We start from the raw sequence: 22,394 nt of genomic DNA on the forward strand, positions 1-22,394 counted from the left end.
ATCTGATGGTGAATTTGGGGTGACTCAGTGCAAAGATCCTGTGGATCCATGCTTTGTAACCACGTTTTTGCACCATTGCAGCCCCAGGCAACAGTGGGTGCGTGATTTTTTTGGTACAGACTGTAGCCATGGACATGTAATGTGATCTGATGGTGAATTTGGGGTGACCCAATGCAAAAATCCTGAGGATCCATGTGGATCCGTGCTTTGTCACCACGTTTTAAATGGGGAGGGAAGGAAAAACACAGAAGGGACAAGAAGCACAAGAGGGGTGTGCGGAGAAGCAGCTGGCTAAGAATGCAGGGGAGGAGTTTAACGGGGTGGGGGGGAGGAAAGGAAGGCAAAAGTCCCCCCCCCCAAGCCAGCCCTCTCTCTCTCTCTCTCTCTCCCACCATGTTTTTTCGGCTGCCTGCGAGTCCCTAGAGCACGGAGAGGAGGAGGAGGTGGGCTGGAGCCTGCACGCAGTGTGACTAGGAAAGAATTAGAAGGAAGGACTCGATCCTTTACTTAACCCTCTGCTTGCCAGGAGGGCAGGGGATTCCCTGCTCTTTGTTGAGTTTGAGCAAACGCAGCAACAGAAGCGGGTGGGCAGTAAGACCCTGAGGCAGAATGCAGGAAAGCAGCAGCTTCCGCCTTCCCTCCACCCGCCCGCCCGCCCGCCCGATCGATCTTATTTTTGCCTGATTTTTGCCTATTTTTGCCCCTGCGCTCCGGCGAGTCAGCTCCAGGGACCACACATTCGCTCAATAACACGCACAGACCTTTCCCCTTACTTTGTAGGAGAAAAAATCTGCGTGTTATAGAGCGAAATTTACGGTAATAATTTTTTTAAATTATTGGGGGGGCAGAGCCCCCCCAAACGATTTTTTGAGGGGGCTCGGGCCCCCTCAGGCCCCATGGAGTCGGTGCCTATGCATGGTACGTGGTCAGAAGCTGGCTTTCTTTTCTTTTTTAAATCAGTTTTTGTTGTTTTTCTTAAAAAAGTATCCCACATCATGTTTTTATCTCTGATTACTATGACAGAGTTCACAGTTCACATCAATGCTTACTGACATTTCATAAGCTAGGGAAGCTCTACAAAGCAACGTTTTCAAAGGTTGGCAATTGAATTTTAGTATCCCACATTGTTTATTGCCTCTCCCCATGATGGGAGAAAAAAAATACAGCATAAATTATGCAGAACAGGATGATCTATGCAGGATGATCTATACTAATAGCAAAATCAATCTGAGTGCTGATATTTATGTAGCTAAAAAGAAAGTGTCCTTTCTGTTCTGAGGAGAACTGGCCAGGAAAGGACACTGTTAGCAGCACACCCCTTCCAGAGCAGCTTCTCCTTGCTCTGGGCAGCCTCTCCACCTGTAGAGGTGCTTTGAAAGCTCAGACAGCTGGCCTGATCTGTGGCTCAGAGTCACAGTCGAGAGAGAGAACATGTGGGGGACAATCCAGAGGACAGAAATTTTTTTGCCCCTGTGGGGAGGGGACCCGTGTTTATACTCAGGCTGGGCAAAATATCCTCCCCATTGCAGCACCATTCAGCCCCACAAAAGTGGATTCTCAGGGAGAGGTGCAAATGCGATAACTTTTTGGGTGGGAGATGGACTTACCATTGAAGACAGGGTGGCCAAAGTTTGTTTTTCTAGGTTTTCTCTAATAGGGGAAAAAAGTTTTGCTGCTGTTTCTAGTGGCGGTTTGGCTGCCCGCAGCACTCTGCTGCTGTTCTTCTGGTAACTGGGGACAGATTGCCTCAGGGGAACCATGATATATTCCTTGTGCAAGAAATAAAAGCATAGTGCAAATATTAATTTTGCATGTGTCAGCAGTTCCACGTGTAGTCTCAGTGTGTGTGGCCTCACACATGGCTCAGTCTGGCTCTGCATAGAAGTATACTCCAGCAGTTTGCTGATGGGATATTTGCATCTTGTTGATTTGATAAAACAATTTGGAAATCACTGATATGGTGCTGCTTTCCATTCTTCTCTCAAAATCTGCATTAGATTCAACCCTGAAGATGTTTTCTGCTGAATCAAAAATGCTGCAGCGGAGTATATCCTTTTCAAACATGGTGAGTGCTTCCAGGCTTGTATAATCTTACAGCTGATCTTGTGGAATGTCTCCATCATTTAATACAACGTATTCCGCCCCCCGCCCCCGGGTAACTACTGTAGCTTACCAGTTTAATTCTAGCAGGTATGCTGTAATTGAACTTTTTCGCTGCTCAAATGTCTAGAGAGCTACTTCCAACTCTTAATAGACATTGTGTAGTAAACCTATAACTCACAAGTGAACATCACACAGCCATATGTGCCTCTCACCTTGTGTTGTCCCCCAGTTGACAATCTGCTCCATCTAGGCAGGAGGAAAAAACTGAGTAGAGCAGTAGAGTAGACCTCCCACAAATCATTGTTCCTGCCTACAGCAGGGCACGTGATTGGAATAGAACCCAACCCAGTTAACCCCTTGCCAACCTACGGAAATTTACCACAGTTGCAGTCAATCTTGCAGCTTCCCCTGTCCATTTGCAGGTTCCTTCCGTGCTCTGGCAGCAGCTCATAACAACCAGATAATGTTAAGACTCCTGACTCTCATCAGCCCCAGGCAGCATGACAAGAGATCTGGAAAGAGAGGGAGCTGGGAGTCCAACAAGAGTGAGGTCATAGGCTCCCATAGCATCTTCTGGATGCTTTGTGTTGTGTACTCTGTTGTTGAACACTGAAGCTGTACCATTTGATACGGAAGCGAGGGGAAGACGATAGTGGCAGAGTGCAGTGTTGGGGGATGGGGAGTGACTGGTAAGTACTTCATTCGGATATACCAGCTGGATTTGTTGCAGTAGAGTCTCTGAGAGCAGAAGCTGGAGTGTGTGTATGTTAGTGTGTTTCTGGGGAAAGGAAGCACCTCCCTCTTTTTTCCACCCTGGATGAATCAGTGGATGGGCAATCTCTGTTAATGACCATTATCTTTTTAACCTGGAGACAGAAGAGCATCACTCAGGAGTCCAATATAGTGGGGGTAGGAAAGGGAGAGGCTTGTAAGAATATGTGTGCTGTACCTCTGTGTGCAGCCCCGGACCCACCAACATGCATGTGCAACAGAGCTTAAAATGCTTTCCACCCCTTCTGTAGCTCCATTACCTTAGAGTTTCATCTCTGCACACAAACAAATTGTGTTATAAGCTTCTAGTAATAGATATTTGTTCAAATGTGTTTATTTTCTCTTCTTTTTCACAATAGCAAAATTGGTTTGTGCCGCTGCACAATCAGATCTTGAGCTCCTAGGATACAGATGGTGCTTGCGATGAGACGGGCTCGTAATGTACTAATGTGTTCTTGCAAGTCTATCATTAAATTGAACATTGTCATCTTTTTGTCATAGGCTCTGTCATCTTGTTTAATTCTACCGGGCGATACTACTGTCGTATGTTCTTCATGGGACAACAATATGTATGTAATTTTACCTTGTACCAAATTGTATATAATACCAGTTGGCAGCTTTTATATTAAAGAGCTAAAAATGAATATATTTCACCTGCTAACTGCCTTACTGGGGAGGTAAGGCCTTTTTATATTGGAAGCACTTTTTCAAAGTTGGAAACGTGGACTGATTAAAATAATAAATGAACTGAATAAAAATTTGTGCTCTGAAATATAACTATTTAAAATATTTATATCTATTTTATTATTTCTGTTAGCTATTTCTATTCAATAGCTTTTGCAAGGAGGCAGGATACATTAATGGGACACGATGATGCTGTCAGCAAGATCTGTTGGCACAATGATCGTTTATATTCTGCATCTTGGGATTCAACTGTAAAGGTACGTAGAGTTCTCCACTTGATATGAATTTGCTGTGATGAAAGCTTTTAATCATTTGAGCAAGGATTGCCATTGTATCCTAGATTTGTCAGAAACGGCTCTGGTTGTCCATGTAAGTCACCTGTTTGTGGTGGCAGGACTGACTGTTCCAACTATTAGGAAGTAGTGAGAGAAGCATGGGGTAAGAAATACAGTAGGATCACCATTTTAGGGTAATTAACAAACGAATTGCCTGAATCCCTAGATTCAAAGCATTGGCCTAAACATTTTAAAATAATTTCTATGTGGTGGTTATTTCCTGTAGTGCCTGTTGGGTAGTTCATCCATGAATTTCCCCCATTTTTTCCATGCTGCTGTTGCTGAGAATTTAAAACAGGACTGGGCAGCCTCCAGATGCTGCTGTTATAGAATCATAGACGAAGAGACCCAAGGTCTCTAGTCATCTGGTCCAACCCCCTGCTATGCAGGAATCTCAGCTAAAGCATCCATGACAGATGGCCATCCAACCTCTGCTAAAAAATCTCCAAGGAAAAGAAGTCCACAACCTCCCACCATGGAACAGCTCTTATTGTCAGAAAGTTCCCACTGATGTTTAGTTGGAATCTCCTTTCTTGTAACTTGAAGCCATTGGTTTGAGTCCTACCCTCCAGAGCAGGAGAGAACAAGCTTGCTCCATCTTCCGTGTGACAGCCCCTTAGGAGATTTGATAGCCATCTTCAAATATCTATCAGTCTCCTCTTACCCAGGCCAAACATATGCAACTCCCCCAACTGTAAGGCTTGGTTTGCATCACACCGTTGACTCATGTTGTTGGCTTAATCTGCCATTATTCTTGACAACTAGCAGTGCTGGCTGATGCCGATGGAATTTGGGAGTCCAGCAACATCTGGAAAGCCACAAGCTCTCCATCCCAAAAATTACAAATTAGCTCTTACTTTTAGGTTATTTAAATTGTCATATCTGGCCAAAGGAGAAGCTTACGTCAGTTCAAATATTTGTGTTCTAGGTGTGGCAGTGCATTCCTGCAGACTTACTGGGCACCAAGAAGCGGTTTGAATTGCTTGCTGAATTGGAACATGATGTTAGTGTGAGTATTAAGATACTTGTGTGCACATATATTTTGTTTCAATTCAAACTTCAGCAAAACAAATTTTGGGGGTGGGGCAGGAGGGAAGTCTGTGTGAAGGCTTATTTTAAAGATGTATTGCCATTGCCTGAAAGGTCAGAATTGGTAACAGCAATATGCAAATATAATGGGATGTTTTCTTCGTATTCCAGTGATTATTTAGACATAGGTTTGAGAAACCACGGGAAGTAGGAAGAGGGGCACACACATGTGCACATGCATACACACATGTATGAGAAACCTTTTTCCTGGTTTTAAATGAAAACTTGATTTTAGTTTTCCACTTGTGGAAAATGCTCTGTGTTTGATTATCTTTACATACTACCATCTATATATCTGCTGCTTTACGTAGATTCTTACGTAGGTTCTTATGGGTTTACAATCTCGGTCTCAAAAAGCAATATGAAAGCCACTCCTCTTGATGATTTTAGCATAGGTATGTTGGCAGTGTCTGTATATTTGGAATTGTTTAATACATAAAACAAGTGTATCTAGATTAGATTAACCCAGCAATGTATCTTCATGAAGAAAAACTAATGTATAATTTTTTTAATCATTTACATGTTGAGCTTAAATTTTGAAAATGCAGTTATCTGCATCTTAACAAATTATGCCTGTATTCCTGGAATATAGATCTGTAACACTAGGAGAATTCAGTAATAGTTCCCCGAAGCATTGCCAAAAAGGACCATGTAGAAGATTTGTTTATTTGACTTGTTAGCATCTCACTACAAGAGTCTTTAAGCAGCTTACAAAAAATTAAGAATCAAAGGATAAAAACAAAAAAATACATTACAATAAAGCCATTACATTGACTGTTTATAAGACCATAGGATCCAGGCCACTGTGCATATTGCCTTGAATGTTTAAGTGCTCTAGTCATGACTGGCTGCCTTTTAGATGCTTGCTTACTTGCCTTTCTTGCTTCATGGTGCTTGTTACTTCTTTAATCATCTCATACATATGCCTAATTACCTAGGTAAATACAATCAACTTGAATGCTGCATATACCCTGCTGGCATCAGGAACAAAAGAAGGATCTATTAGTATCTGGGATGTTACTACTGCTTCTATCTTGCATCAACTTCCATGCCATTCAGGGACTGTCTCTGATGCTGCTTTTAGTCCCGGTATGTTATGTGTTAATGTCTTCTAAAATACATACATTGTGAAGAGAAAAATACTTCAGTCTGCTGCGAGATTATTCAGAGACATTCGTATTGAATTGATATATCCAGTGTGACCATATGCATGTTTATTCAGAAGCAAGTTCCAGTGTGTTCAGTTGGGCTTACTCCTACGTAAAGTGTGTGTAGGATTGCAACCAACTTGCTCCCCTCTGATTAGGGCTTTGTAATTTTAGTGTGTATCCACCCTCACTCTGCAGTCATACAAAAGACCGGAAATGAAGTAACCCATGAAAATTGGGAGTAGCTTGCCTACCAAAACATCCTAATGTTAAATCATTTGTATTGCGTTGTTGGCCTGAAACAAAAAAGCCATCCAAATAATTTTGTTTGCTTAAAGAAACCTTTCTGCCAAGTCATGTAGAGATGTTTTGGTAAAGCAAGCCACCAGCTAAGTTGGATTTATAAGCACCCATCCAGTTGCCTATGGTAGTTTAAAAATAAAAATAAAACACTGCTAGTTTAGATTATTTTTAAGAGGAATTGTGCTGATGCCTAGGAGATGGTTTGTTCTTTACTCAAACAAGTAATTGATAAAGCTGCCTATTTTAAAACTACACACAATGGGTATTCATACATAACATTGAGTAAGTGTAGTGTTAGTGAAACCGTAAACACAATACTGGAACTGTACACTCAGCTATTACCATGTAATGTTAAAGTGTAGAGTCTGTTTTATTGTGTACAACCGTTGAGCTGTACAAATTAGTGTACACTCATATAAACAGTTGTTCATGTGTCAAGACAGCTTGTATCTGTGTTCAGTGTCCTATGTGAACAAGCCTCCTGTTGCACCACGTGAGTTGAGTTTTGGCACTGCAGCCTTTATGGTGCCATGCAATGGGATTTGCTCACTAGTAGCTATCCATAGAACTTAATGAGACCTGTTTTAAATATGCATGGGAATGGACTGAATGTATTTTGTGGGGTTGATTTAAATAATCCAGAGCAGTTACCTTGTTTCACAGATAGCCGGCACCTACTAAGCACAGGAGAAGATGGCTACTTTAAAGTGACAGATGTGCAAACTGGAATGATCATCTCTTCCATGCGCTCGGAGGAACCCCAAAGGTAAGTTTTGGAATGCACTGCTGTTTCATATAGGGATTTGCAGTAGAATCATGGATAGCCATCAACATGCATGCCCTCCAGATTCTGTGCGACTTCCATCAGTCTTGGGCAGCATGGCCAATAGACAAGGATGGTAGGAGCTGTAATCCAGCAGGCATTAAGTTCTTTGCTCCTGAGTTAGATCAAGTTATTCCAATGACCTCCATCAGTATTGGTGTGTTTAGATAGTGAAAAACATCACTTTATGCAATGGTGTGCGTGCACATGCATACATGGATACTTACATAAGAATGTATTTTGTGTGTAGCATTTGCTCAAAGGGTTTAATGTATATGTCCAGTATGGCTTCAGATTGGATGGGAAACAGTGCGTTGAGATTCCTACATTGCAGGGGGGTTAACTAGATGTCTTCTAGAACTTGGGCACACAGCAGCTGCTTGGCTAAAAATGAGGCTGAGGGTTGGTTTTAAGTAGCATTGTCTGACTCACTTGTGATCTAACAACTTGCTTTTTGCAGATGTTTCAAATGGGATGGCAACACCATCTTATCAGGAAGTCAGTCAGGAGAATTGTTGGTTTGGGATATTGTTGGAGGGAAGATAGTAGAAAGAATCACAGGACATTCTGGTATGTGTGAAATTCTCAACTTTTAAAACTCTGCAAGTATACTTTGAAATCTTTTAAGTAGTGGGATATTAATATATTGATCCTGGTTAGGTGTGTTTGAATGTATTATACCCTGGGGCTCTGTTTTATACCTTAGAACTTAATGTGAAGTACTTTCCATTGTACAGCCTGAGAAACAAAAGGCCAGAATTCATCAAAATATGGATGTATAGCTGTGGCCCTAGAATCTGAAATGGCACCTGAAAGTTGGTTGCAATGATGATCTCTGGCTCAGGGCCTATAATATATATGCACAACCATAGTGTGGAGTGCAGCTCTAGATGATTATGGGCAAATCTAGCAATGCATTAACCAAATAAGACCAAGATTTAATGATAAGGATAATAAATGGTAAGTGAAACAAGTATCTGATGCACACCTGTCTCTTTCCTAGGTACTGTAACTTGTATGTGGATGAATGAACGATGCAGCAGCATAATCACAGGAGGGGAAGACAGACAAATCATGTTCTGGAAACAGCAATACTAAATAGTGCCTTCTCACTCAAACACATATGGATATTTTAAAGTGAACTTTTTAAAGGACCTTCTTCGCAAGTAGCAATGCCTGCTGAAGTTCAAAGAGCTGAGATTGGGTCTAGCTCCACTGTCTAGTTGAAAACTGCAATTACAATGCTGAACTACAGTATGCACTTGTATTTCCTTATGAATGTTATTATTGCCTGTAATGCTTGTCAAATAAAGACTTATTTTTCAGTAACCAAAGCGGTTCTAACTTGCAACCACGGTAATCTACTTAACATTATTTGTCTATATTTTTTCCACAAAATGGAGATAAACCTCAGGCCTTAGCCAAAATACAAGTGTATCCTATCTCTGAATTTAATCCTGATCATTACAAACGTATCTTTACTAGTATCCTTGCAGCTAGATACAGCATCACTGTCATTTCAGATGTTGTTGGACTACAACTATCATTCCTGGCCTTTGGCCATGTAGATGTGGGCTGCTGGCTGGTCCAACTGCATCTTGCAAGCCCTGCTCTAATGCTCCTTTTAAAGCATCAGGATTCAGTTATGTAGAGAAGTACTTTTTAATAGGAACATAGCAGCATTCATTACCTGTAAAAATGGGGGTTAAGGCCTTTGTGTTATACAATCCCACCTTCCAAAACTCCTCACCAGCAGACTGAAATGGCTATGTAATAGGGACCGGCAATGTAAACAACTTCAACCACTGTAGAAAGCTTTAAAGTCTTGAGCAGCAGCCTTCAAAGAAAATGTCAGTTGCCAAATAGCTGTACACAAACTAATAAAATTCAGAAAGGCAAGAAATTAAGGTAACACTCTTTCAAAAGTAAAATGATTTATGTTAGTGTACATACTGTTCCAAGCTAGGATCCACACCTCAACATGACAGCTCACCCCCCTTTCCACTACTAATTAAGTTATTGGCTTTGGGGGGGGGGGAGAAATTTAGGGACCGTCATCAGTATAGTTAGAAAATGAAAACCTTGTTTTTCAGACTTTATTTCTGTTTAACATGGTTAAGGCAGCATAATTTAAGCACATCAGAACAACTTGTAAAAGAGCAGCAGTAAGACAAAACCTAAATGCTCACCTCTGCTATTTAAAATGTCTATGGAATGATATGTTATGCTCAGTTTAACTGGCATGCTTTGTAAACATGGTTACTAAAATCAGCAGTTAACAAGCACTACAAGTCATAAATGTAAATATCCTTCCTAGCAGAAGGTAGTAGAAAAACTAATTCGTCTGAAAAAGTACAAAGGGCAGCAATGTGCTTGGATCACAGATAGCAAAAGACACAAGATACATTAGTTTTCATTCCAATGGCTTATATAAAGTGTTGAATTAAACAGTATAACCCTATGAAAAAGAGTTATACTGGTTTTTGTGAGACAAGTATAAGGCTACAAAATTCATAGTTTGAGCAAGGTAATATGTTGGATTGTGACATTCCCAGCCATAATAATGTAAATACTCAAGGCAGTATATCTGCTTTGGGCTTAAAGAAAGGCTCATGTGCAGAACGTAAAAGTTGTAGACTAAGTAGCCCATGTTTAGCGAAGTTCTCATTACAGATGCACCCAAAAACAGATTTCTAGACTTCAGGGATGGTGTGATCCATCAGGTTTTTCATAATGCTTGAAGCCATCCTGAAAATAATAATGAATCTTTAACAATGTGTAAAAAGCAGATTAATTCCAAAGCTGCAAAAATATCGCAGCAAGGAGTGCAACACTGGAGTCATTTGTTACAAGGCACAAGACCATATGCTGTAAACTCAAAAGCTGAAGGCAAGCTTACTGCAGTAGCTTCTCAACCCATTTCCTGGCAGCAAAAGAAAAAACTAAGTTCTACATTCCTTCACTCCTAGAATTAGTTTTAGTGCCAATAACACTTTAAAATCAATAGTGGTATGAAGCATTTATAAGCTTCATTCTAAGCTGAAATTTGCCTTTTTGTTTTGAAATTTCAGGAAGCAGCTTGACAAGAATAGTTAAAGATTTTCAGACTCTCTGCCACTGTTAGCCACATTTGTATAAGAGTTTAACACCACATGCATATTACATTTGTTGATATTTATTCTGAAGATCCTACAATCAAAGCATGCCTATTCTTTTAAGAGATTGTTAGTCTATTTAAATGGAGAAGTATTTTACACGTACCTCTTGATTATGTGTTCAAAAATTTGAGAAGGCATGATAGTGATGGTCACCACGTTTCCAGCTGATGTTAGTATGTCTGCAATTTGGGCATCCTATGAAGCAAGATAGAAAGTCATGAATTCTAACTTGAAGCTTGGCACTTACGGATGTTATCGTGGATGTAGCTTCCACAATAGTTTTAATTGTTATTAGCTGTCTTAAGCACTACTGAGGTGATAAATTCTGAACACATATACACATGTACAGCTGGACTGGGGAATGTGTGACTCCCCTGATGTTGCTAAACTACAACTCCCAATACCCCTGACCACTAGCTATACCATCTGGGGCTGATGGGAGTCCTACATAATCTGGAGGGCCACAGGTTCCCCATTCCCTGAGGTAGTAGATAGTGTAAACAGCCCCTTTCATAAAAAGCTGGACTATATTCTGGAATGTAGTTTGCTAAATTAAAAGTCTAAGCTCTCACTTAATCACCTATAGCAAACCTACAGCGTATCCCACTGCTGTCATCATTGCCTTCATACTACATGCTACTAGTACTTCCAAGCAGCAGAACAACCAGTAAGACAAAAATTATGTGTTAATGTCATTAATAGGGAAGTGAATGTACAATTCTGTTTAATTTCCTTTCACTAGCCTGAGGAACCAGCAACCTTTTTGAAAGAAGAGAGCCTGATCTATGCAGGTCTAGCAGCAAGAATACTTTGTAGGGCAAAGGATCAGGATGTTTTAGCTGCTGTTGAATCTCTGCTGTTGAACCATGGAAGGTGGTTGAAGGTGCAATGACCCCTGACACACACTCCCAGGGACCACAGGATTGCAGGTCCTGTTTTCTATCAATCAAATAAATTTATATGGACAAGCTTTTGCATGTGTCTTCTGCCCATTTAAAACAATATCGCTTTCACTTTTCAAAATACATTACTTGCTGAGTGTGTATTATCTTGCATGTTACTCACCTTAAGGCCAATTACATTCTGACCATTTATTTCACAGATGTTGTGTTCTGTCAGAAGTCCATTTCTAGCAGCAGAACTGTCCTTTGCTATTGAAGTTATCTTTCCATTTTTGAATATAAAGCCAACATGCCCAGTACTATCCTTGTGCATGGTAATAGTTCGCTCAAAAGGCCTGTAAGAAAAACGTTCACGGTTTATTGTTTGGAGTATTTACTTAATGTCCTAAATCACTAACCTGTATCCAAAGGTATTAGGCTGTGTACACTTCCCAATTTTACTATTCTATGATTCTATGACACGGCAGTTTAAAATAGATTCAATACATCCCACGTGTACATGCCTTTTGTGTCATCCATGTGACACTGTCATTATCCAAGCAACAATCCAACCTGGATTCTCCCAATCTGTAGTTAATATACACAGTGGTAACTTGGTTCTTGAATGGCTTAGTTCTCAAACAAATCGGCTCCCAAACACTGCAAACAGGGAAGTTAGTGTTCCGGTTTGCGAACATTTTTCAGAAGCTGAACATCCGACGCGGCTTCCGCTTGAGCACAGGAATCAGAAGTTGCACCTGGTTTGCGAACGGTTACAGGAGTTGAATGGACTCCTGGAATGGATTAAGTTCGAGAACCAAGGTACCACTGTAATCCAATGTATAATCCAGACATACTGAAGCACATTGGGCAGTTGGGCTTTTACGTGTGGGGTGTGTGTGAGATGTTCTGCTGGGTGCTATCTATTGCCACACATCCTACTTCTGTTAGCAAGGCACTACTTGGTAGGCTGCTGGCAGAGCCAGGCATGACCCATGATTTTTTTTAAAAAAAAAATAGTTTTATCAGGTGTTTTGTGCATGTCTGTTATTTTAGAAATAAAATTGGCCGAATGCACAGGGAACCAAATATCTGAACACATGCCCACAATGGACCTGAGTTTTCTGGAACTCAGGGAGGGTGGGTAAATATTAATTTCAGGGAGGAGACAACACATAGTGCAAATCTCATCAAGCACCAGTCACTTGTGTGGACTGGAAAGCACTTGGGCAGATGAACGTGCACATGGAAAAATCAGATCTGTACATGGAAAAATCAGATATGTGTGACCTATTGGCATATTAACACACCTTTGTGTGCACAACCTTAGGCCCTGACCTTAAGCTAGTCACAGTAGGAAACTGAGGTTGGGGGGGGGGGACCCAACACATTCAACTTCTAGGCCCTCCTTAACAACTATGAAACTCCAAAGATGTCTAAGAAGGTGTGTAACATTTCTGGATGGTTTACCTGTCACGGATGATCATTGAAATTCTCTCTCCAGGTGCTTGCTTCAGAATTTTGTGGGCTTTATCAGAGCTCCAACCTGCACAGTTTTCACTGTTAATTTGCAGAACCTGGTCCCCAAACCGCAAGCCAACTAGTGATGATGGAGAGTTGGCCTGAACCAACTGGACAAAAATACCCTAAACACAAAGATATGTCCACATATGAAAGTAAATTAACATCCAGTATCTTTCCAATGCATTTAGAGAAAACATGCAAGAGCAGCACAGTAAAAAAACAGAATACATGCATCACATACACATTTGGCAACAGCTACCATTAAAAAGGGAGTGGGTGGGTAGTTGTGGTTTTAATTAACATGCACATACATTTCATTTTATTCTAGAAATATAATTAATTAATAAACAAGATATCCAGCCAATATTAGACTCTCTTAAGAAAGTTGAGTAAGCTGCAAAGTTGATTATCTGTGGAAGGGCTCCATTCAAGAATGCCAATGATTTTTGGCATGCTTGCTGAGGCTGATGGGAGTTGAAGTTCAGCAACATGTTGGCAGCCACATGCGGATAGCTTTCCACACCATACTTTCAGCAGAGCATTATGAGTGTATTAGATTAGGAATCATTCATCTGGCAAGCTGAAATCTTATGTAGATGGTATTTGTGCATGGCTTCAGTTGATGGGGCTCATTAGGTGAATCTTACCCTGTATGTTTTGCTTAAAATCTGTTTTCCTACATGCTCATGCTGAGAAATGATCCAAATTGATGAATATCCACATTATTTTGATTACTTTAAATGCTTTGATGTTTTTAAATGCAAAGTGTTTTATTATATTTTTACTTGCACATCTGTACAATATTTTATATGATTAACAGTTAAAAATAAACAGAACATTTAGTGAAACATGCAAATTCAGCCATAAAATTAACATCTAGATTAGCAATTATATAGCAACTTGACTGTGTTCAGTTCTAGACAGCTGAAATTAATGGGTCACTTTTTATTTTTTAAAAATCAGATTTATCATACATACATTGTCCACTGATTTAAGACGAAGTCCAATTTTTCCATCCTGATCTTTACACAGTATTACTTCACGGATTCCTTGCTTAATTTCCGCTCTGCGAACTCCAACATCATTTCCAGTTACTGGAGCCACCATGTAATTCACTGCAGAAGGGCTTGCAACAAGCTGAGAATTAGAAGACCTTAAAATAAGCAGACCTTACAAACTGGCAGAATAAAGTCTCATTTATAGGCCTTTTCTTTAAATGGGACAAACCCATGAGTGACTTCAGGACAACAATTTTGTGCTTTATAAAAGTTGTATTATTTTAGAATCCTTAGGATCACAGGTATTGATGGGAGCAGGAGCCAACAAACTGGGTTCCCAAGGCAGACTCATTTGATGCACACCAACGTGCAGATTGGGGGTTTATTTCCAAGTTGTTGGATTCCTTCAGCCCTGAAGCAAATTGGGAAATTCACTGCAACTAAAAGCAAACAAAATATCTCCCACCTCCCCACTTTCCTCAAAGCTCTGGGTGATTACTCAGTCAGTTTGGTCTAGTTTCTCAGAAAAGCTGGGTAAATCTGGTGTGTGTGTGTGTGTGTGTGTGTGTGTGTGTGTGTGTGTGTGTTTAAAAAATGTTGCAACTGTGCTTCTTGGAGGGTTTGAAGCCCCCTGCTATGACTTATTAAGGGCACAATCTGACCCAGGACTTGAATCACCCCAATGTGTATCATCATTTGGGGTACAAGAGAGGATGCACACCCCTAATATTTCAGCTCTTGCTTTTATAATGTTCTTTTATTTTAGCAAAACACAAGGAAACCTAAATTAGTCCTACTTAGATGGTTGATACTTACCCCCTGAGAATTTACAGCAGGCACCATTGCCATGTTTCTTTGTATCTCTTCTTCATTTAGGCTTAGACCCATATACTGGGCAAGTTCAGGATACAGTTTGGGATACAAGTCTATAGAAAGTAAACAAAAATAATGTTAAACTATTACTATTATTTAGAGCCTGTTGAGATGATACTTGTTCTTAATTTCACAGGTGAGAAGACAAGTATCCGACTAAAGCAATCCTATACTCCCTTACAACATGCTGACAGTTACCACTGCACTTGGAGCTACTGGATTTACATATTGAAAGCTTATTAGGATCACTGACCAGCAACTCTCAGATTAGAAAATCCACATAAGGATTTTACAAGGTAGCCCGAGGACTGCCTTTAAAGGGGAAAAAAAACTTTTTCAAAACAGTTAATAGCTGCTTCAAGCGGCCACAAAGCACAGCTGATGCCAGGTATGTTGAAAATAGGGTTTCATATGCCACTGGGAGCAGTGACATACCTTCCCTCCCAGGAACAACATATGCAAAAAAAAAACCCCTACCCTGTCATCACATCCCAATGCTCCCGGGGGCAATTGAGGCTCCCATTGTGAATATGTGCAGCAGCAGCTAGACTTTCTAGCCACTTGGAAAGGGTATTATAGGTAAGAAGAAGACAACATTCATTAAAAGGCAGCCCCCAGGCTGCTTCATAAATACTTTTAAACAATATTGTGCAGGGTCCCCCCCCTCAAAAAAAAAATTCACACATTTAATGCAGGAGGAGGATGGAACAGAAATCCTTATGAACACATGCAAAAGTAATTCAAACAGATTTAGACTGACAAGCACCCTACACCATTTAATTCTCTTTAAAGCAATTATCTTTATACAGCCTATCCTTATCATTTCCAGAGATCAATAAAAACCTCTCACTTCAAACCAGTGAAATAAATACCGTATTTTTCGCTCTATAAGACGCACCAGACCACAAGATGCACCTAGTTTTTGGAGGGGGAAAACAAGAAAAAAAAATATTCTGAATCTCAGAAGCCAGAACAGCAAGAGGGATCGCTGTGCAGTGAAAGCAGCAATCCCTCTTGCTGTTCTGGCTTCTGGGATAGCTGCGCAGCCTGCATTCACTCCATAAGACGCACACACATTTCCCCTTACTTTTTAGGAGAGAAAAAGTGAGTCTTATAGAGCAAAAAATACGGTAGTTTAGCGAGAACTTGTGTTATGTCTACTGACTTTTGTTAAGGTTGTATTTTTTTGGTGCAATACATATTTAGCTTCTGCTACCTCATATTTTCTTAGCACTAAAGTAACTTACTTCCATGTTGAAGGGCAGGTGCTGTGGCTTCAGATAAAATTGCTGGATTGGCTGGGTTTGAAGCAAAAGATGTCTGTGCCTGCACAGGAAGATAAAGTAAAAAAAAAACTTTTTAAAGTTTAGAAACAGACATAGTTCTATAATACGAGAGGCATGTGGGTTGCATAGCCAAAAACTTTTAATTATGCCTTTAGGTTACATAAATATATATTTAGTTACAAACCAATATGTTCCAGTTGTTAAGAGTAACAAGTTACATTACGTTTGCTTGCTCACAAAAATATGTGAATTTCAAAATGGGGAACTTATTTTCAAAACAATTTTCTAACCTGTTTAGGAGTAACTTTGTTTGAGGAGTGGGACTTAATAATGCTGAGGAAACACACGCCTTATTCTATAATAGCTACTTTTATCAAAACACATATTGAATGTGTACTACAAATACTTTTATTCTTTATCCTTTGCTTTACTTTTGAGTTTCCTTAATACAAATTTGGGAATTTATCTGATAAATAAAAACAGATCAGGCTCTAAAGAACTATACTAAAGAATTAGTTCCATACACCTAAGAGGCTTTGGATTTGTGACCCATTGTGCATGGTAAAGTTACTTTTCAAACAGAGTGAATTTCAAGGCAATTTGTGACAGTGTTTGGAACCGCAGCAAAAATAATTCAAGTATTACATCAGAAAGGTTCATAGGGTGCCTGCGTATCCATCCACACACACATACTTGGAGAGGCCTAAACTGTCCGAGCACACACTTAGCATAATTATTATAACAGCAGAAACTATGCACATAATGAAAAGATAATCTTTATACAAGAATATATTTTTATGTGCTGGTCTAGAATATACAGAAAGATGTTTTTCAGAAATAGAATTTTCAAATGGTTACTGTTTTGACCTTCAGCAAACATTGGTTTCCCCCATAAAATATATTTTGACATACCTGAATTACTTTGTCCACCTTCAGATCCTCCAGGGAAGGATACAGCGACATTTTCACAGAATTAGCCTGAAAGAAATAAAACAAAAAGTCTTAAAATGAACGAGGAAGTAGCACTTATATGCAAGTTGGGTACAGAATTGCCTAGCATAGCTTTTTGTTTTTAATCCCTCAGAAATTTTTACTTGATGCTGAAAAAACTAACTTTTTTCAAGTCATATCTGTGCACCATGCAAATAACAGCACAATTCCATGCAAACTTACTAAAAAGCAAGTTCAGCAATATACAACAGGTCTTACTACCAGGTAAACATCAATATGACTGCACTGTTACATATGCTTTACAGCACAAGGAACTTGCATGGCACACAAGACAGTCTTGACGGACACGGGAAAGAATAGCCTTTCCATTCCTTGCAATACCCTCTTATGCTGTCTCTATGCATACCAATTATACTTTCACACTGACAGAAGTACAGTGGTACCTCTGGTTGCGAACGGATCCATTCCGGAGGCCCGTTCGCAACCTGAAAGGAATGCAACCCACGTCTGTGCGTGCGCATGTTGCGATTCGCCGCTTTTGCGTGTGACGTCATTTTGCGCGTCTGCGTATGCGGTGAAACCCAGAAGTAACCCTTTCCGGTACTTCCAGAACGTCATGGGACACAACCTGAAAACGCTCAACTTGAAGCAAACCTAACATGAGGTATGACTTTATGGAGAAAGTAAGGCTCTCTTGTATCCATTGAGATTCCTTCACGTGCATGTTTTGCACCTGCACTTGAGTAAATTGAGCCTCGGTTTTTTAAATATATAGTTGGTTATCCTATCCTAGAATGAATATCACACTAGAAACATGCACTTTCCATTACAATATCTAATGCAAATATGCAACTCTTCAGCAGTCCAACAGAAATCAGATGTTTTGAGAGCTAGTCACCATTTGTAGGCACAAATGTATCTTGCAGAAATCTTATCAGTTGTAATTGATGAAAGAGTACTGAAAGAGCATTGGGGAGGCTGAATTTTGTTTTAAAACACTATTTTACAGTTCAGATTGTTATCTTTTCCCATCTACCCCACTAGAAGGGAATATTTGATTGCATACTGGAATCCTCACTTTCTGAATAGTAGCCAAGGTTGTCAATTTGAGCTACAAATGAATCCATCTTTTTACTGGGTTAATTTTACAGATTCCCTCCTCTCCATCTTTTCATCCAATACAAACTGACTGCACAGGGAGTCAAAGGGACATTATACAGTGGTGCCTCAGGATGCGAACGGGATCTGTTCCGGATCCCCAATCACATCCTGAATGCAACGTAAGATGCGTCTCGCGTTTTGCCGCTTCCGCGCATGACGTCGTTTTGAGCGTCTGCGCATGCGGCAAAACCCGGAAGTAACGCGCTCCGTTACTTCCGGGCTTTGCCGTGGAGCACAACTCGAATGCGCTCAATCCGAAACATGCTCAACCCAAGGTATGACTATAATAGATGTGAACTAATAATTCCAAAACCTTTGATCCAACTCTACAATTCTATGATTCTCTCTTTCTACTTTTCTACTCTTTCCTGGATAAGTTTTACAACCATTTATTAGGAAGTATTATTCCTCCCCTTTCCCTATTAGGTTGGAGCAAAAAGAGAGTTGCCCTCAACATGCCCCAGGATATGGACAAATATTGGCTTGGTTTACTTGGTTCAATTAACCTTACTAACAACTTATGTTTGAAAAGAAACACAAAAAATTCACACTAAAAGCCAAGCTTCTAAAATATTTCAGGATTTGCATGTAACCTAGGAGATAATTAGCCAGTAGCTAAATGCTTGGATTATGTGCGCGCTCACCCCGCCCGCCCCCGCAAGAGACCTTGGAAGTTGTTTAAAAACACAATATTAGAAGCTCAATATTAGAAGCTGCAAATCAGGAAATGTACCACAAGGACCAAGAGGATGCCAGCATGCTTAGAGACAAGAAAGCTTCCTTCAAAAATTTAAGTATCGTCCAAATTAAGAGAACAAAAAGGAACACAAACTTTGACCAAAAAAGTGAAAGCAGACAAAAGGTTCTTAAAATATATTAGTAGCAGGAGAGTCTAGGGAGGTGGTGTGCTACAGAAGGATAGTAAGATTGCAGAGAAGCTGAATGAACTCTCTGCATCTGTTTTCACAATGCAAGATATATGACAGATCCCAGTGCCTGAACTAACTTTTACTAAAGGTAAGTCTGAGGAACTGAGGCAGAGATAATGGTGACGAGAGATGAAGTTCTCGCCCTTATTGGCACAATAAAAAGTGACAAATTGCTGGGTCTGGATGGCATCCAACCAAGAGTTCTCAAATAACTCAACTGTGAAATTGCTGATCTTCTAACAAATGTATGCAATTTATTCCTCAGATCAGCCTCCATTCCTGAGGACTGTAGCCAATGTAACACTTTTTAAAAAACAGATTGGGCAGGGAGAGAGGATCCTTCCTAGAAATTAAAAGCTAGTTAGCTTAACGTCTGTCCTCCCCAAAAAACTGGTGTAAAATACTGCTAAAGATAAAATAACCAAGCATGCAGAAGAACAAACCTGAAACAAAGCCAGCATGGCTTCTGCAAGGGTGAGTCCTATCTAACATATAACAATTATTTGAGAGCGTCAACAAGCATGTAGATAGAGGTGATCTGGTTGATGTTGAGTACTTGTACTTTCAAAAAGCTTTTGACAAGTTACCTCACCAAATATTCCTGGGTAACCTTAACAGTTGTTTAATAAAAGGAGAGGTCATCTTGTGGATCAATAATTGGTTAAGTAGCAGGAACCAGAAAGTAGGAATAAATGAAGAATTCTCCAAATGGAGAATGTAGAAAGTGGGAGTCCTTCAAGGGTCAGTATTGGAACGTATGCTTTTAAACTTATTCATAAACAATCTAGAGTAAGGAGTGAGCAACACAGTGGCCAAGTTTGCTGATAACACTGAATTGTTCAGGGTTGTTAAAAGAAAAAGACATTGTGAAAATCTCAAAAGAGAATCTCTCCAAACTGAATGAATGGACAGTAAAATAGCAAATTCAATTCAATGTAAACAAGTGTAAAGTGTCAGGGCAAAAACCCTTAAATTTCACATATATGCTCATGGGGTCTGAACTTGCAGCGACTGATTAGGAACAAGACCTTGAGGTCACAGTAAATAGCCTGATGAAGATGGCAACCCAGTGCGCAGAGGCCATGAAAAAAGCAAATTCCATGCTAGGGATCATTAGGAAAGAAACTGAAATTAAAACTGCCAATATCATGGTGCCATTATACAAATCTATGGTGTGACAACATTTGGAATACTGTGGACAGTTCTGGCTGTCTAACCTCAATCAATCAATTAATCAGTAAATCAGTAGAGTTGGAAAAGGTTCAGAAAAGAGCAACCAAAATGATCAAGGTGATGGAGTGACTCCCCTATGATAAATGGTTGCAGAATATGGGACTTTTTAGAGAAAGGTTGAGCAGAAATGACATGAAGGAGATGTTTATAAAAAATTATACATGGTATGGAGAAAGTGAATGCAGAAAATGTTTCCTCTTTCTCTCATATCACAACTGTCCTTTGTTTTTTTCTGGTGTTATGTTTCGCTGACTAGCTGTACGAACCAATCTGGTCTGTGACCGTTTAATAAAATCTGATTCTGATTCTCATATCACAAGAGTGCATGCATATTCAGCATAGATAAATTACTTCTTCATGCAACACAGTTAAACTATGGAACTTACTCCCACAAGAGACAGTGATGCCCATCATCTTGGATGATTTTAAAAGAAGACTGGACAAATTCATGGAGAATAAGATTACCAATGGCTACTAGCCATGATAGCCATGCTCTGCCTCCAAAGTCAGAGACAGTGATGTTTCTGAATATCAGCTGCTACAGGATGGGAGAGTGCTCTTGTGCCCAGGTCCTGCTTGCAGGTTTCCCACAAGCATCTGGTTGGCTGCTGTGAGAGAAGGATGCTGGATTTCGCGTATTTTAAAAAATGACTGAACAAATACAGCCAAAGTGTCAATTTATATTGAGAGAGAAAAAGTGGAGTTATGGGCAGGAGAAAAGTCTGCCAAAATATGAAGTACAGCTTCATTCAAAAAGACTGTGTATTTCATCTAAGTATACATTTGGAACGGACAGCACAGATCCTCTAAAGTTGCAATCCTGAACACTCATACTAGAAAGTTAGGCTAATTGAAAACTAGAAAGTTAGCCTAATTGAAAACACACTTTCACATATAGGACTGTGTTAGATAGAATTCAAAAAGAAAACAAATCCCATTCATTTTTCCAGAGGGGTAGTTGTGTTAGCCTGCTGCAGTAAACCCAACAAGGAGTCTCGTGGCAATCAAATGTATTATGGCCTACGCTTTTGTGGACTACAGTCCATCCCATCAGCATGCAACACCCACTAAATTCAACATCTTTGATAAAATGGCCTGTGGCTCATAAAAGCTTATGCCACAATAAATAGATAGATAGATCCCTGTAGGGTTTGCTGTGAACATCAAAACAGATCCTGACTTTCAGAGGACGTAAATCACATGAGTGGAAAGCGCGCTGCGCTACTCACAGAAATACTTCCTTCTCCCACCTTTAAAGTAAACAGTCTACGTAACGAAACCGAATCGACCCGAGTCTTGCTTCCTCCGCCGACCTCAACTTCGCTCTCTGAGCCAAAAGACAACCCTCCCCGACCCCGCGCTAAACCCCCTGCCCTGGATTGGCCCGACTCCTCCCCTCCGATTTCAACCTTGTTCCCCGCCCCTCGAGGGAGACGGAGGTCCGCGGGGGCCGCCCGCCCTCCTTCCCCGCCGATCAAAAGCCCGGGAGCCCCGCCAAGCTGCCGCTCCCCCTTCGCCCTCGCGAGACTTAGGGGAAAGGGGCTTGCTTCCGACCAGGCTTCCCGCCCCGCCACCCGCGCCGTTACGGGGGGGGGGCGCAAAACACCCGCGCAGATACCAGGGGCGTCGCCTCCCGAAGCCCTTTTTCTGACCCGAGGCGCGCCTCTGAGCAGACGGAGAGCGCGCTCCCCAGGGCCCGCGCCGCTCAGCCGGAGCCGGAGGGGGCTGTTTCCGTCTCAAGCGGGTCTGGCCTAAGCCCTCGCGCCGCTTTACCGAGGGAGGGAGACGCTGCTGCCCCCTCAGCGCCTTTCAGGGCCGCCCCCCGGCCCAGCCGCCAAGGGAGAACAGAGGGCCCGGCCCAGCCTGCTTCAGGCCTCTCGCCCACCCGCCCCGCTTCTCCCGCGCCCTCCGCCGACGGTGTCCTAAAAGACGAGAGGCTCACCGAACGAATCGAGGGCGACGACTTCGATTCCCGGACCGTTAAGCGCAAGGCTGGCTGTGAGGCGGAGGCTCTTGCTTCGGGTCCTGGCGTTTCCTCTATGAGGAGGAGGCGGCGTCGGGCGAAACACAAGCCAGCTGGCGGAGAGTCCTGCGCGCATGCGCCACCAGCGGAGGGAGGGGGGCGGGCTGGTGGTTGTCTTAGG

General features: G+C 41.1%; 2 protein-coding genes across 6 annotated transcripts in view; one reads left to right on the plus strand and one right to left on the minus strand.

Annotated features, from left to right (window-relative positions):
- NSMAF (neutral sphingomyelinase activation associated factor) overlaps positions 1-8,607 on the plus strand; it is a 36,951-nt gene extending 28,344 nt beyond the window's left edge. For all 4 annotated transcript variants that reach the window (XM_081874107.1, XM_081874108.1, XM_081874105.1 and 1 more), the window contains exons 24-31: positions 1,998-2,065; positions 3,376-3,443; positions 3,692-3,815; positions 4,822-4,902; positions 5,921-6,071; positions 7,097-7,199; positions 7,717-7,826; positions 8,260-8,607. In XM_081874107.1, coding sequence (XP_081730233.1) covers positions 1,998-2,065; positions 3,376-3,443; positions 3,692-3,815; positions 4,822-4,902; positions 5,921-6,071; positions 7,097-7,199; positions 7,717-7,826; positions 8,260-8,354 — 800 coding nt within the window. In that variant the 3' untranslated portion in view covers positions 8,355-8,607. The remainder of the gene's footprint in view (positions 1-1,997; positions 2,066-3,375; positions 3,444-3,691; positions 3,816-4,821; positions 4,903-5,920; positions 6,072-7,096; positions 7,200-7,716; positions 7,827-8,259) is intronic.
- Positions 8,608-9,338: 731 nt separating this feature from the next.
- SDCBP (syndecan binding protein) lies at positions 9,339-22,338 on the minus strand. Of its 2 annotated transcripts, none has more exons than XM_081874709.1 (9): positions 22,193-22,338; positions 16,889-16,954; positions 15,938-16,016; positions 14,634-14,743; positions 13,798-13,956; positions 12,766-12,941; positions 11,480-11,651; positions 10,518-10,609; positions 9,339-10,004 (listed from the first exon to the last, which is right to left on the minus strand). In XM_081874709.1, exons 2-9 carry the CDS (start codon positions 16,937-16,939, stop codon positions 9,950-9,952), a joined length of 894 nt encoding a protein of 297 aa, XP_081730835.1. In that variant the 5' UTR covers positions 16,940-16,954; positions 22,193-22,338; the 3' UTR covers positions 9,339-9,949. The 2 variants fall into 2 exon arrangements, with proteins under 2 accessions (XP_081730835.1, XP_081730836.1); XM_081874710.1 differs by lacking the exon at positions 22,193-22,338 and adding an exon at positions 21,501-21,581.
- Between the last annotated feature and the right edge of the window lie 56 nt (positions 22,339-22,394).

This window comes from Podarcis erhardii (assembly GCF_964252035.2).
Source record: "Podarcis erhardii genome assembly, chromosome: 8".
NCBI classification, from domain to species: domain Eukaryota; kingdom Metazoa; phylum Chordata; class Lepidosauria; order Squamata; family Lacertidae; genus Podarcis; species Podarcis erhardii.